Source organism: Saccostrea echinata, unplaced genomic scaffold (assembly GCF_033153115.1).
Source record: "Saccostrea echinata isolate AGI-Se365-2 ecotype Australia unplaced genomic scaffold, CSIRO_AGI_Sech_v1 ptg000056l, whole genome shotgun sequence".
NCBI lineage: Eukaryota > Metazoa > Mollusca > Bivalvia > Ostreida > Ostreidae > Saccostrea > Saccostrea echinata.
The window spans coordinates 11763685-11780432 of record NW_026889805.1 but is presented as its reverse complement, the minus strand read 5'-3'; the positions used below and the strand labels follow the sequence as shown (position 1 = coordinate 11780432).

General features: G+C 35.9%; 1 protein-coding gene across 2 annotated transcripts; it reads left to right on the top strand.

Annotated features, from left to right (window-relative positions):
• The first annotated feature begins 3903 nt into the window (after nt 1–3903).
• On the top strand, nt 3904–9383 carry LOC133173270 (uncharacterized). Of its 2 annotated transcripts, none has more exons than XM_061308256.1 (10): nt 3904–4093; nt 4352–4523; nt 4613–4751; nt 4837–4935; nt 6169–6294; nt 6372–6542; nt 6645–6747; nt 6839–7066; nt 7187–7915; nt 8685–9383. In XM_061308256.1, exons 1-10 carry the CDS (start codon nt 3913–3915, stop codon nt 8951–8953), a joined length of 2217 nt encoding a protein of 738 aa, XP_061164240.1. In that variant the 5' UTR covers nt 3904–3912; the 3' UTR covers nt 8954–9383. The 2 variants fall into 2 exon arrangements, with proteins under 2 accessions (XP_061164240.1, XP_061164241.1); XM_061308257.1 differs by having other exon boundaries at nt 6645–6744; nt 8685–9381.
• Nucleotides 9384–16748: the final 7365 nt, after the last annotated feature.

The window sequence follows — 16748 nt, the reverse complement described above, 5'->3', positions numbered from 1 at the left end:
TGTCGGTAATAGAATTTGAAATGTTAATTTTTTTAAAAATGTAAACATGAATATTTCACTTTCTACTGCTTAACATAGTAAAATGTTCTGTAAAAAAATGCGTATAAGATCGTTAAAATACATTTCCCTTTTCCCTGTTATATAATTGTTGTGACTTTAATCGACTTTATACTTTCATTCAACAATTTGAGTTAACCTTCTTTTTCCCTATCTGTTTGCACAAATACTGTGACTACACTGAAGAAAATTGTGTTCTATCTCATCATGTGTTATCATTAAGTGCTTTCTTCTTTACCGAGGTTTGTATGTTTAAAGTATACATGTATATTCTGTGATATGATCTTAATAATAAATGTTTTCTGTTTTATTTTTATAAACGGAAATAAAATCACATCTTACCTGCAATAGAGGATGGAAGATGAGGATGTTGAATTTGCTCTAGATTTAGTTCTTTTCTTTGGAGTTCAACTTCGATTATCTTCATCTCCGTTTCAATATTGGGTAATTGGAACTTCAGAAATAAATATATTTTTAACTGTTCTGTTTAGCAGACCTTGAAAGTTGAAGATTAAAGCTGAATACGACTCGTAAGTAGGTATACGCCATTTTAGTTTTCCTATCTATATCAGCACGGGGGTATATAAACCCTTCGCATCCGTTGCAACAGATTGCTCTTAGCTGGTAGCTGTGGCGTACAGTACATGTAAATCTTGCGATGTCCTTTTTATTTCATTAAACGTGCATTTGAGTTTATTTCACTTTGTAATTGCATTGATATTGAGTATCTTTGGTAACTTTTTCCTGACGTGGCTGAGGCATACAGAAGTCATTTTGTCGCTCACAAGTATTTCACGATAACAATATAGGAGACGTCTGCTCAGATAAAATCGGTGAAGCGAAATATATTGAACTGTGACCAAAGCTGGGGCTTATACAGGGGCTAGAGAGGTCCGAGATAGAAAAGAGAAATATGGCGGACAAAGGTTATTCTCCTCCTTTTACGAATCGTGTTCGGCTTTAAGTAGGAAACATATCTTTTAAGTTTAAAAGAGATTATTTAAAAGTGCCCGTTTTTACAATTTTCTGCACTTTTTTCTCGAACAACATAATTTGAAAGGGGATTAATTAGGGTGATGCCTTCATGTATCTCCTTCTCAAATACACTTATATCCATTATGTATGTGTGAGTAGTTTTGTTTCTTTTTGTTGTTTTTTAAAACATACCGGTATATTTTGTTTGCGATCGTGACCTTTGTTCGATAAGCTGTTTATTTTAAAGATTTCAATTATATAGCATCTCAAGACAATACTTTAATTGGAATAAACGTCAGAAGTGGAAATAACCAGCAAAAAGATATTTAGAGGTACTTTACCACGCACAAGGTAGAAGTACGTTATTCCAATTACTGATAAAAAAGTTGCCCGATTGGTCCGATTCAGACACGCATACATTTGTATTTCTTACACAATTAATGTACAGGTATACATATTATACATGTATGTATAAATTAATGGTACTATGCTTTATTTTTGCACTTACTAATACTAATACTTTCTAATACTAGAAAGTTTTGTATGATGACATAAGCTGTAAAGAAAGTAACCAATCCTGCATCTTCACATAAATGTCTATCAAATCTTTGTTTTTGAAGATGTACATATTTCATATGAAAACAAATCCCCACTAATAAAAACCCCTTTAACATTGCTGAAAGTTGAAAGCATAATCTAGGGATTATCTCAGACTGATCTCTTTAATAAAACACTACTTTGAAACGATCTAAACATCCTTTAGAAGAATGTGCTCTTTGAAGCGGGGAATCTCCTAGAACAAACGTACTTTTCACCTGACAGAAAAACGGATATTCTGAATAAAGTAAAAATGTAACCGAATGGAACAAGCCCTGGAATAGGACAGAAAATTGGTAATGTAGAGCAGGACAGAGGGAGAAGCCTGCCTTATATATACAGCTAAGAAAAATTCACCCAATTTTTTGCGTTAGTTAACAATTTAATGAAATGCATATTTAGGAAGGAAATGTATTGCTTCTACACAAAAAATACGCAAACGAAAGACATAATGAATTATGAAATTTTGTTATAGTTTTTATAACCATGATTGATGTTTAACAGCCTAGTATTTACTTACTCCTCTGTTCAAGAATGCTACTAATGTGTCTGAGGAAACCTCTTATGCTCAGAAAGAGATAATGAGATTGACTGATGTGTACCTGCTTATTTTTTCTACGAAATTTGTATTCCCAATTTAACCCCGCGCCATAGCTCAATTATCCATAACCTCTGTGGCCCAGAGCCCGGAAACAGTCTAGAATTTAAACTCATATGAATACATTTTGCTCGAATAAAAAAGACCACAAGGCACTCTAGCAGGAATCGTGCTCAAAAGGCGCAAGGGGGGGGGGGGGTAACTAAATACTAGAGAGTAAAATATCAACCATGTATACAAAACTATTTACAGAATTGCAAAATTCATAATATTTTTTACTCCTTTGCGTCTTTTTTTTAAAAAGTAGCAATGCATTTATTTTTCTTTCCAAAATGTGCATTTAATTTAAAGCTACACAATTTAGGTTAAAAAAAAATTAAGCTATAAGAATTACAGATGCTAACCCTAAATTTTCATTTTATATTAAAAAAAAAACACATTGGTTTATTACAGATTGTAACCATACAGGATAGGAATCCTGCATTATTATGAAACATAATGGTAACCAGACATTGGTGTAGGATAGAATGGTTACCACATTTTTGTACATGTATATTATATTTCAGAATGGTGAGATCACATACAGATAGTAACCATGCATTGATTAAGGACAAGTTGGTCACAAAATGGTATGGAATAAAGATGAATCCACAAAACTCAAAAGACAGATAACAAACTAGCTAAGTGAAGGACAACGTCATGGGTCCAGAGTAAACACGCTGCCGTTCAAAAGGCAACATCTTTACTCAGGACCCCTGCCGTTCAAACGGCAATTACGTCTTGACTCAGGACCCCTGTCGTTCAAACGGCAGTGTGTTGACTCAGGACCCCTGCCGTTCAAACGGCAATTACGTCTTGACTCAGGACCCCTGCCGTTTAAACAACGTGTTGACTCAGGACTTCTGCCGTTCAAACGGCAATTACGTCTTGACTCAGGACCCCTGCCGTTTAAACAACGTGTTGACTCAGGACTTCTGCCGTTCAAACGGCAACGTGATGAATCAGGACCCCTGTCGTTCAAACGGCAAAGTGTTGACTCAGGACCCCTGTCGTTCAAACGGCAACGTGTTGACTCAGCCTGACATTGTGAGGAATGAGTGAAGGAATAATCCTTGAAACTGAGCACGAACACACATTCAAGATGTTGTACGAGGAAGGTTTAGATACTGTATGAGGAAGGCTGATTTAAGGATCTGTATCATTTATTGTGTAATTTTTCGTACTTATATTATCAGAAATAAACTCCATCATTTAGTAGAATACATGAAAAACAAACAGTAAAAACATATGCAATAGTTTCACACATGATACTGATAAAAATAGCCTCTAAAACAGAATGAAATGAGGAAATAATCTGTTAGGATTACGCACATGGTTTCCCAGATAGGAATATCATCTCATTTAGTCAATTTGTTGAGGAAGTGGAAAATTCAAAGCCAGCAACAATAACTATTTATGGAAAAACAAGGACGGATGTTTTTTACATTTCTAAATTAAAGAAAACCATTTTAGAAACTTTTCAAAGAAGATTTGAGCGTAAGCCAACCTACTTCGTTTTCATTTTTAGTCACACATTCTCCATTTAACTCCATATTTGTAAATGTAAGTAAATTTATATCTTTTCAGTATAGAGTTATTTACATAAAGAATCTCTTATTTCAAGAACTTACCCAGAGTAAAAGGCGATGTCCGACTCGAGCTCTAGCGAGGATGAAGGTGACTTCTGTACGTCACGACCAGGAGGTCAGTTAGGTCAATGGTCAGCAATACCAAATGGCCATGTCGGCTCTCCATCCCGGGGGAAAGCTAGCAAGGGTGGCAACGTGAACTCGGAAAGATTAGACTTATCTACAATCTGCAGAGATGGTAGGTAATATGTAAAATTATACGTACAGCAGGATTGTAAAACGTTTAATGCTTCAAATTACCAATCTTAAAAATTAATCAGGATAAATTTGCAAGGTTGTACTAATGATGTGATCATAAAGTGTAAGGCTACGATAGAAAGCGGAGAGAGCTATCCTTAAATTCCATGTTTAATCCTATAATTACAGCAGGTCATTAACTCTTCAGTGCAACACTAATTACAGATTAATTTCTCGATGTATTTTTTTTTATCTATAGAGGAGGATACTCGCCTATTGGCTAGATTATTGAAATGTAACAAAGGAAAAGAGGTGGTTGCTGAATTAGAGGAAAAACTCTGCTGTAAATTACACATTAAATACAAAACAAGGCCTAAACGTCGCTTAGTAACAAAACGTCCAAGATCACGCCGATGTCAATCACCACAAGTGTATGTAACCAACTTATAGCAATTTTATAAGACTACTCACCGAATTTCCTCTGCATTTCCATAAAAAGAAAAAAATCTTTATTACACAGGGTATGTCAATCCTCACCTCGACTCTTTTTCGGAGGAAGAAGTATATCAATGTCAGAAACCCCAGAATACAGGTCAACGTCCTCAATCATTAATAATGTAGAGGTCAAGGTCAAACAAGGTGACATCGCCAAAGAAACGGTATTTAAATTATCTGATCAATGACATAATATTTGCATACATTATAATATATATTTAATTGAATGAACTCTTTGATCTGAAACAGGCAGACGTCATTGTCAATGTGGTTGGACCAGATCTCGATTTTCAGAAGAGCCTCATTTCTAAATCACTTTGTAAGGCTGGAGGAAGTACCCTGATTAAGGTAGACTTAACCGCCGCGTAACCCTATCTGTCCTAGATATTTGTCTCCTCTCGAAGATAATCAGTATAAAATAGTCATTCAGTCATTCTAAGTTACATGTTATGTTCATTCTATCAAATCTTGTTAGCTTTACTGAAGCTCTAGTTCAAGGCAGTGACATCTTTTGCTTGCTTGTGCATTTTCTTTAATGGAAAAATCTGCCATGACAGAAAATTGTTTCTCTGAAGAATGACCCCTACTAAAAATCCTTCATTTGTGTTTTTCTTGAAATAGACATCTACTAATAACAACAAGACAAAGATTTCGTTTCAAAGCAATGGTTGTAAAGATTGCTAACAAAACGCAGCTATTGTAACGTATTCAATGAATTGTCATGACTAACATTGAATATTGTTAAGACATCGTCAGTCTCAGAGTGTCCTGAACTATCCATTGTGTTAACTTGATAAAATGAACCTTTCAATCTTTTTTTTTTTTGGAGACCCCCCCCCCCCCCGGGAAAATTTGGTCAAGTAATAGCTCATCATTATTAAAATTAACCCCAATTAATCAACCATTTGAAATTCTTTAATAGAAGGGATACATTTCTTTCTGTTAATATAATATTTGAGAGTCCTGAGAGTAACGTAGAAGTATTTCCATACCTGAGTGTTTCTGCTTACTCCAGCACATGGATGGGTGACCTATATAAGCTTCCTACAATGTTTGCTACAATGTAGAACCAGTTTAACTTCCTTTACACTTTATAGCCATCATACAAAGTTATTTTTGAATTATATGCCAGTTTTCTGTTTCTTATGACATACATATGTATATGTACCTATATAAGTATAAAATTGGGTATCAGCCAGATCGTGGTATTTTGCATAGCTGCATTCCTAAATATATTTGCAAAGTCGTAAACATTACACACTTTGTCAATAAGCAGCATGCTAGCAAAAATGCTGATCTGAACACATTGAAAATTAATCTTACTTACACCTGGTTAACAGCATGCTTACACCTGTTTCACAGTTTACGTTGCTTACACCTGTTTGACAGCTCACCTTGATTGCACCTGTTTGACAGCTTGCTTACACATGTTTGACAGTTTATCTTGCTTACACCTGTTTGACAGCTTATCTTGATTGCACCTGTTTAACAGCTTCCCCCGCATACACGTTTTACAGTTTATCTTGCTTGCACCTGTGCCATTATTATTTCTTCACAGCTCTTTATATTTTTTTTCTTCAGGCTCTGAAGGATTCTAAATCAAAGCTTGGCAGCTCCCGCATCATTACAACAGTTGGCGGAAACTTGAATTGTCAATTTGTGTTTACACTAGTACTTCATCCTTGGACAGACGTAAACGCCCAAAAGGTACAGAATGCAGGACATACTATGAATATAATGAGCAGAACTTTTCTTGCACTGTTATCTATTCGTTCTTTTTTAAGGAATTTCCGCAGATCATGGATGAATGCTTTCAGTTGTGTATCCAAAGTGGCATGACATCCATATCACTACCGCTGTTAGGCTGTGGCCGGATGTTGCAGTATCCATTACAAACGGCAGCAGACATCATGGTGCAGAGCGCCTGTAAAGCTTTATCCAAAGGCGGGCTCCAGGTAAAGTTATAATTTCTAATGATGGTAGCCTTACGTAAATCTGTCAAAATTTTAGTTACGCCTGCTGGAGATTCTATTAATTTTTTATTCTTCATACTCCAGGGAATAACGTTCGTTCAATATAGTCCACCAGAATATGACGCCATGACACAAGCACTACGTCAGAATAGTGGCGCCACAGGTGGCACGGCGGCTGCCAATGGTGGTATGTTATGGGTTTTTTTCAACAAATCATACTTTATATGATTTATTTTTTTTTTTTTGATTTTGCAGCACTTTAGAATATTTTATCTTAGAAGGTGACAGCGACGATGTGGATGCCATTGGTTGCTCTATAACTGTGTCGACGTTTTCTAAAACGAGACCAAACGTTGTGTCTCGGATTCTCTCAGGAATAAAAGACAGATTACTGTGTACTGATAATATTCAAAATCCCCAAAATAAATGTTTACCTCTTCGAATCAAGGGGCGTATTCACGAGGTCGCTTCAAAAAAAGGACAGCGACATATAAGACTCGACATAGGTAATGCATTCCATTTTGTTTAATACGGGTTATTCCAAGTGATAAGAGTTTACAATTAAAAATCCGAAAATCTAAGAAACAACAATAAACAAACAAACATCTTTCTCTCTTCAATTTCAGATCAGAAGACTGGCAATATAGAGTTAAGAGGTGAAAGGGATCACATTAAAAAGTGCAAATATGAAATAATACCTCTACTTTCTGGTACTGTGAACACTTCTGACCAGCTTAAATGTTCACCCGAGTTTTGGTCAAGTCTTGCACATGAGTACACTCAAACGCCGCCCTATTGGTCACACTTTCCTAGGTGTCGCCCAATGCCAGAGGTATTTAAATTATTCCAGGCCAATCGTCAGCCGATGGTAGTGCCTGTGGATAGAGATACTGACGCTGCTGTAAGGAGCCTCGTTCACAGCACATGGCAGAAAGAAAATGTAGGTCAAGGACGAGATGCTGTCGGCTTGTCTCACACATCCCTCAAGATTCACAAGGTAGAAAGAATAGAAAATCTCGGACTGTTCGCAAAATATGCCATCAAACGTCAGGAATTCTTCCGTGCTCTCTCAGATGACGAAACATACCATCTTCCTAAAATTGAGGATGTTCTGCCTTCAGGAATGCCGATGCAGTGTAGAGGACCAATAGATACCTATGCAAAGTTAACAAAACCGTTAAAAGAAGAAATTTTCCCAGAAATTAATGAACATTATCTTTTTCATGGAACCAAACCAGAGGTTTTACAGACCATCATTCATCAAGGTCTGGACTTTAGAATGAGCAGTGATAAAGCAATGTTTGGAATGGGAATTTATGGCGCTGAAAGTTCTACAAAAGCGGATCAATACGTGGGTGAGTTCAATTAGGACAATAAAGCATGAGCTTAATAAATATATTCAGTAATACTTCAACAAAATATAAACCCTTTGTTTCCTACCAATTTTAAGATCTTTGTTTTAATACTGAATTTGACTACGGAATGTTCCGTATACTTGATCAGTACAAAGGGCTAACGGCGGGTGTGACCAGTCAACAGGGGATGCTTACTCCTCTTAGGCACCCGATCACACCTCCGGAATTTCCAGGGCTCCGTGTTTATGCACTATTCACAGATTTGTATTGTTTGAAGTTTTTATGAGATCGATCACTTTTCGTTATCTTCATCCTTTTCCATTAATGCTGAAATCACATCTATAGTACTTAATCTTGAAAGCGTTTTGCAATGAAAAAACAATTGTTAATCTTCTCTTCATCGGTTTTTATGAAAACCCAACCAAAATCATTTACATGTATATACATGTATACATAAATGTGTAGGTAGTTTTAATTTTTTTTTTTTTTTTTTTTTTTGCAAAATGCAAGATGTGGAACGAGTAATTATAACTTAAGTTCTTTTTAAAAGAAATAGATAGAAAGTAATTATAGTAAGTAGAGTGTAAGTCAGCTGTAAATTATCCTTTTTCTTAAATTGCAAAAAGCAAATACAATGTATACTACACTTATGCTTTCAGACGTAAAGAAATGGATAGAAAATAATTTTAGTATTAAAGTAGAGCAGATAAGTCAACTGTAAATTGTTCTTAAATTGCAAAAAGCCAATGTGCTACACTCTTATTTGCAGACGCCAAAACCAACAGAACTCCTGGAACGAAGAAAATGCTTTTGATGCGGATGTTGCTGGGAAAATCGTATCTTTGTCTGGACCCAAACCCCAAAAAGTACAGACGACCTCCATGCACTAGTTCCGGTTGTCGGCGTGACGATTGTGTTGATATGCATGACCGATTCGATAGCGTCATTGGAGACGGACAGTGGTTATTCCGGGAATTCGTAGTGTATGCCGTTGATCAATGTTATCCGGAATATATTATCACTTACGAAAGAAAATAACCTTGTATCCTGTTCCATTACAAATCACGAGACTTAAAACTGAAGTGTACGGTGGTCGATTACGGAACGACAATTTCGAACGTACAGTACATGATGAATGACAGCCCTGAACTAACAGATATATCTGCTATGCTGATATGCTAGTATCTAACCATGGTCCATGTTGTTAGTTTATTTGAGCCAAATGACTTAATTAAATTGGTTTAATCAGCAAACCAAACAATAAATCAGTCACATTAATTAATTGTATTCAATAAAAACTATCTGTAAATATTTCACAGATGCTACTGTTCAATCGAATTTTAATTTTTACGTGGAAAAAAGATGCATATGAATTACACTCTGTGTAAAACGTACCAAAATCTAATCAAAATTAAAGCCACATTAGAATTTTTCCACTCTTTCTTCCGCATGCTGAGATTTTTAATACTCCAGTATTTTTTCCCTTCAAAACACTCACTTCGAACTTCATCATTGTAGAATCAATCAGGAAATCTGTATTTTTATGGTGTTTGCTGTAGGGAAGAAACAGTTATATTTTTCAATGACTTAATTTCTAACCACTTGTGTCAAGTTGTGTGTTTTCTACCCCTGGGAATTTAAAAACACAGGAGTTATTTGAAAAAAAAATCACAGTCAATCTAAGTTCAACTCCCTTAGATTTCAAATATTTGCTATGTTATCCAAAATTGTCCTTACCAATCACCATAACTTATTGTTATATCTTTATAAATTTGTTCCTATATAAATCAATACTAATAAAGTCTAACATTTCCAATGTTTTACTCAGCGGGCATAAAAAAATCGATGTTTGACCCTGGAGTGAGGTATGGGACCTGTCGATGAGATGTTGGACCGCTACATCACACAATGGGCGGGGTCAGCTAAATCTCATTTGCATTCGTTGGTGTTCGACATACATATATGTCAAAAATAATAATAATAAAATAAATAAATAAATAAAAGGTATAACAAAACTTTTATTGACTGTGTTCTCCGGCAAAATGCGTTTTGTCGACCCTCGAATCAAACTGCTTGGTTCTTGGGTCCGACAAAACGGATGTTGCCCTCGAACCCAGTCAATAAATGTATATTATTTCCCCAAACGGATTCAATTTCTTTTGCAGGAAAGGTATACGTAATTGATAATAAAGAAAATACATGTAATTTCATAATCCACTCTATTACCCATCAGACAGAAACAGTAATTATAAGAAATTTATTGACGCAAGTCTCAGTGAACTATGCAAGTATATGCATATATTTGTCCACATAATAATCGAATTTAATAAAATATTTATCAAAATATGCGCATATACTATAGTAATTTATGAATTGGAAATCGGAAACAACTTAGACTTATGTCGATATCTGTACATTGCCCCCCCCCCCCCCCCCGAAAATGCTTTTCTATATGGAAATCATCAGGGAAAAGTTGCACCTGAAATGAGTTTCACTAAACTATTGTAAAATCTTAAGATCTCCCTGTTTCATCTGAAGATCTGACTAATGACAGTCATAAGATATACAAAGTCATCTAAGTAGTAAAAGTCTTGAAACACGTCCAAAACAGAAATATGCTTGCTCAAAGTGACAGCTTTTCTTCCTTTTTAATATTTCTAGTTCACCTGAGCTCTGAAAGCTCAACTAACCTTTTCTGGTCTCCCGTTGTCCAGCGTCCGTCCGTCACGCTGTAAACTCCTCACACCTTCAACTTCTTAAAAAACACTAGGCCAATTTTATGATAAACGTGATGACTTCAACTTTTCTATCGTCAGCTTCCTGTCATATTGTAATTTTTGAATTTACCGGGTGGTAGTAAATACAAAAAATTTTGTATTTACTACCACCCGGTAAATTCAAAAATTACAATATGACATTCCCTTATTTATGTAAATATACACTTATCACCTGAATATGGAGTTTATCTCTCCCAGTTGATTCGATACGCAAGAGCATGCCCTACGTACGAACAATTTCTAAAAACGAGGCAAACTATTGACAAACAAGTTGATGAAACAAGAATATCAATAGTTTCGTTTGAAGTCATCATTTTGCAAGTTATATGGTCGATACAATGACTTTGTGAGCAAATACAATCTATCATTAAGTCAAATGCTGACTGATGTTTTTCATAGTAATTGTTAAGCCATTATTTAAACACTGATTTTTTTTTTTTTTACTGATTTTTCCTTTGTCCGATCATGACAAGGAGCACACGGCAGGTGTAACCGGTTATCTCCATATTTCACTTCAATCAAAGCTGATACAATGCATTCTGGGTAAAGGGAATTCTAAAGTGTTAAAATGAAGAGCTAAACCCCTTTCCAAGGGGAGATTATCAAGGAAAGGCAAAAATAGGGTGGGATCATTTTAAAATTTTCTCAAGAACCAATGGATCAGAAACGATAAAGCTACCTGAGATAATGTAGATTACTAGTAGAATTGTTCAAATCATGTCCCACGGGTGTAGGGTGGGGCAACAATAGGGAATCAGAGACTGATATAGGAATAGATATGAAAAAAATATTCTAAAATCTTCTCAAGGACAGCAAAGCCATGATTAGTCATATTAACAGAAACATCTCATGTAGTGTAGATTCAAGTTTGTTCAAACCATGACCCCGGTAGTAAGGTGAAGCCACAATAGGCAATCTAAGTTTTACACAGAATTATATAGGGAAAAATCTTTAAAACTTCTCTCAAGAACAGCAAAGGCATGATGAATCATTACTGTGGAAGAATCCTAAGGTAGTGTAGATTCCAGTTTGTTGAAATCTTGAACTCCAGGGGTAGGGTCAGCCACAATAAATGAACATAGTTTTAGATGGAAATTTATAGGAAAAGATTTTAAAAACCTTAAAAGCTTCTCAAGAAAGCAAAGCCATGATTAGTCAAATTTATTTGGAAACATCCTCTGGTAATGTAGATTTAATTTTGTTAAAATCATAGCTTATGTGTATAGGGTGGGGCCAAAAAAGGCGATCAAAATTTAAGATAGGAATACACATGATTATTGGGGGGGGGGGTCTGATAAAGAACAGTAGGACCAAATTGACTCAGGTGAGCGTTGTGGCCTATGGGCCTCGTGTTTAAAATAATAGTGAATCTTGAATAATTCTGTTGGAGTTTTAAGCCAAAAATAAATTTTGAATGCACCAGCCACAAGGATAATTTTTTTCTGGTTTTATTTTTCCTTTTCGGGAAGGGAGGGGGGGGGGGCTAAATTACTTTCGAAGATGTAAATAAGATGAACTTGTAGATCAAATGTGGTATTTACTGTGGTAAATACAACAGATTACGTCCGGTAGGGTGGGGGTGAGGAAAACTTCTTGTGCATGAACAGAAGCAGAAAAATACAGGGGAGGATTCTTACCATTCAGGACCACCATAATTGTAGGTGTTTATATGCATATAGACATCCCTACGGACTAGGAAAGGGGTGGAGTATCTATTAAAGCTAATTCATGTTATCAAATTATTTGGTGAATACTAAAAGGCAAGTTATTTTTACGATGAAAATTCATCAAAATGTAATAAAATTAACGTAAATTGTCTTATAAATGCAGGTGCGGATACAGAACTAAAAAAAGAGGAGGAGAGACAAGCAAAAAAAAAAAATTAAAAAAAAAATAAAATAAACATAAACTAAATAACTTGGACTTGGAAACTTTGAATGGACAAACCGCTTTCCTTCATGTTTGTGGAAGATGCTCTTCTTACCAACTTTTTAGGGGTATGTGTTTCCTAGTGGGAGCCCAAGTTCACTCTTTGGTTACTTGATTATTCAAACAGATAACTTTGAAAATCCTCAAAGGGGGGAGGGGGGGGGGTCCGAACTCTCTGACCCACCAGCTCGATCTTCTACTGTAAATCATTCATATAGTCCAAGAAGCTTTTCCTCTCTCTAAATACATGTAACCATTATTCTTTTAGGTGCCGTCTGTTTTGAACCCCAAAATGTAGGCTACCATCTTAACATAGATACCTGTATTTGGTTATCTTGAGATTTTCATCAATGACAGTTTTGTGAAACAGCTACATGGTGCAATATCATGACAATTTTCAGTTTTAAGACAGATCTAAGTCATAAGGTAGTTTTAACAAGAGGCCCATGAGACACAATGCTCACCTGAGTCTCTATGGCTCTTAGACTACTGTTCTTCATCAGCATATTTTTTTCCAATATATTTTTATGTAAAACTTTGATTGCCTATTGTGGCCACACCCTACCCCCAGGGGTCATGATTTGAAAAAACTTGAATCTTCACTATGTAATGAAGCTTTCATATATCAAGTTTAATTACGTCTGGCCCAGTTGTTCTTCATCAAAAGATTTTTTAAAAGATGTCATTAAGTTTTCACTAATTCTTAATTATCTCCCCTTGAAAGAGGGTGTGGCCCTTCATATAGATAAACTTGGATTCCTTTCACCCAAGAATGCTTTTTGGCAAGTTTGGTTGAAATGACCTGGTAGTTCTTGAGAGGAAGTCAAAAACAGATGACACAAGACAGACAGATGCCCCACACCCTTCAATCAGAAAAGGTCGCAGTGATTACAGTGTTTGTTCAAGAGTCGTGTTGTAAGGAATTTATCCTTACGTAGCGAGTTCGATTCCCACTGCTGGAAACCAGTCCTTCAGATGAGACCGTGATCCCGTGTCGTGGTAGGTGCTGGCACAAAAAAGATCCCTCAATGCTCAAAGGCCGCAAGTGCCGTGTACAGATCTTAATTTGCAGCACTCCACCAGCAAGTGGTGACTCTCAAAATGAGTGAAAAATTTGCACTTCCTGAGGATGCTTTTGAATTAATATGACACATAATGGCTTTGCTGTTCTTAAGATGATAATTTTGTTGATATACTAGTATCCTTTATATTCCTTTGCATAACTATGATCCCCTGTTATGGCTCCTCTATTCTCCTTGGGGGTCATGATTTGAACGAACTTGAATCTACACTACCCGAGGATACATCCATAGAAATATGACCAATCACAGCTTTGCTGTTCTCGAGAAGATTTATTTTCTTCTATGTATTCCTATGTAAAACTTGGATCACCCATTGAGGCCCAACTCTACCCCCGGAGGTCATAATTTGAACAAACTTGAATCTACACTACCTGAGGATACTTCCATATAAATATGACTAATCATGGCTTTGCTGTTGTTGAGAAGACGATTTTTTAAAGGTTTTTCCTATGTATTCCTGTGTAAAACTTTGATCGCCCATTGTGGCCCCACCCTACCCCCGGGGGTCATGATTCGAACAAACTTGAATCCACACTACCCGAGGATGCTTCCATATAAATATGACCAATCAAGGCTTTTATGTTCTTGAGAAGATCTTTAAAGATTTTTCCTATGTATTCCTATATAAAACTTTGATCCCCCATTGTGGCCCTACCCTACCCCTGGGGGTCATGATTTTAACAAACTTGAATCTACACTTCTTGAGAATGCTTCCATAAAAATATGACTAATCATGGCTTTGCTGTTCTTGAGAAGATTTTTAAAGGTTTTCCCTATGTATTCATATGTAAAACTTTGATTGCCCATTGTAACCCCACCCTACCCACGGGGTCATTATTTGAAAAACACTTGAATCTACATTACCTGAGGATACTACCATATAAATATGGCCAATCACAGCTTTGCTGTTCTTGAGAAGAAGATTTTTAAAGATTTTTCTCATATGTATTCCTACGTAAACTTTGATCCCCGATTTTAGCCCCACCCTACCCCTGGGGTCATGATTTGAACAAATTTGAATCTACATTACCTCATAATGATTCCACATAAGTTTCATATTTCAAGCACAGCGGTTTTTGAGAAGAAGATTTTTAAATGTTGCCATTTATTTTTTACGAAATCATAATTATCTCCCCTTGGAAGAAGACGTGGCCCTTCGTTTAAATAAACATGAATCCCCTTTACCCAAGGATACTTTGTGGCAAGTTTGATTGAAATTTGGCCCCGTGGTTGTGAAAAAAATGTGAAAAGTTTAGGACGACGACAGACAAGCTCACTTGAGCATTCGGCTCAGGTGAGCTAAAATCGGGCCCAAGATGTGCCACTACAAATTTTGAGTTACAGTTCATATTAAATAAGCATCTTACAGAAGACTGAAATCTGGACTTAAGTCCAAGTCTCTTACATGGCCTTGGTACCAGGTTGCTTTCTGTGTCTTTATGATGTTACAAATTACAGAGATAACATGTAAAAAAAAAAAAAAAAAGCACAATCTTTGTCACATTTCATACAGCGCAATCTGGAATCTGGGAATTTTAGGACAAAAACGGATATTATTGGAGGAAGTTTTTTTTCTTTACGGTCTTCTTTAAATAGAATCAAAACACATTCTTAAGTAGGTAACCCTGATATTTGTTCTGTTTAGTTTACGTGTTTTCCTCCATTTTGGTGGATTTTTTTTTAACTCTTGGGGGAAAAAAACTAAGAACCACTAAAATGAATACGTCGACTCTACCCTTCTTGTTAGAGGTGACAAAGGTGAAGATAACGGTGATCAATCTCAAAAATACTCTACAAATCAAATAGTCAATATGTACATTGATCACGTTACAACGTGCATTGATTTAAAATTTCTATAATCAATAAAAACATAAAGATAATTTATTGAAGGTAATGCCAGCTGATCTCAATAGATAAAGAAAACGTCAATGTTAGGTTTACAGAACAATTCTGTATGAGAAAGGACGAACTGGCTGTGCTTCGTAGCTATGAACCCTTTCTGTTCAATCATTATGTCAAATAAATTTTGAATTGACCGGGTGACAGTAAATACAAATTTTACAACATAACTTCGTATTTACTGCCACAAGACTATTAATTCGTCCATACAAGTAGCAAAACTTGGTTTGTTTTGCCTATATTAATTGAGTAAAAACCGACATATTATTGATAGTGTTATTTCAGTAGTGTATAGAATTCCACATCATTGGTTTAAAATAACAATACAGACATAAATGTCATTTCCAACATACAGGACGCACATGATAAAGGTCCAGTCCATGATTACGTAATAACAAGGTAGTCCTTCAACTGCAGATAAAACGTTCTTGTTTTATAAATCATTTTAGTTTTGGTGTCACCTAAAACTGCAGTGTACTTGTGAAAACAAAACGAGAGAAAATTTTTGTTTTACACTCATAAAACTTCGTAACAGATAAAATGAAATAAACATTGTTTATCATATACACTCCATATGAATAACTCAAGTAACGGAAAGAAAATTCCAATACATCTAAAAATATACTATTGTATCAATTTTACCCAAAGTTTTCCAGGTCCCAGGGTCATACAATACGTCAAAACTCCAGTCTTCTGCACGATGCTTATTAACTATGTGCTAAAACTAAAAATTTGCAGACAGTAGCACCCTGATAATTTCATCTTGAATTTTTATCTTGGATTACAAGTTTTGACCACTTGAAGGGCAATACACATAATCTAACTTAAGTCTAAGCTGTTTTATGATCTCCGGGAATTTGCAGAGTTATTAAATATACATAGTAAAGTGCATAAAAAATGCCCCCCCCTCCCGGAAAACACGGACCCTGTTAAGTTGGTAGGAAGAGTATTACATATGAAGCGTGAAGGAAAGTGGCTCAACTCCTACACCCCCCCCCCCCCATACCTCACGAAAATAAGTTTTTTTCACGTTTTGAAAAGACGTTAACTTTTTTTTCGTTTGTTTTTTCTTTCGTTTTTGATTGCCAACGCCCCCCCCCCCTCCCCTCCCGGAAAATTTCTGAATCCGCTCCTGATAGCTGATAA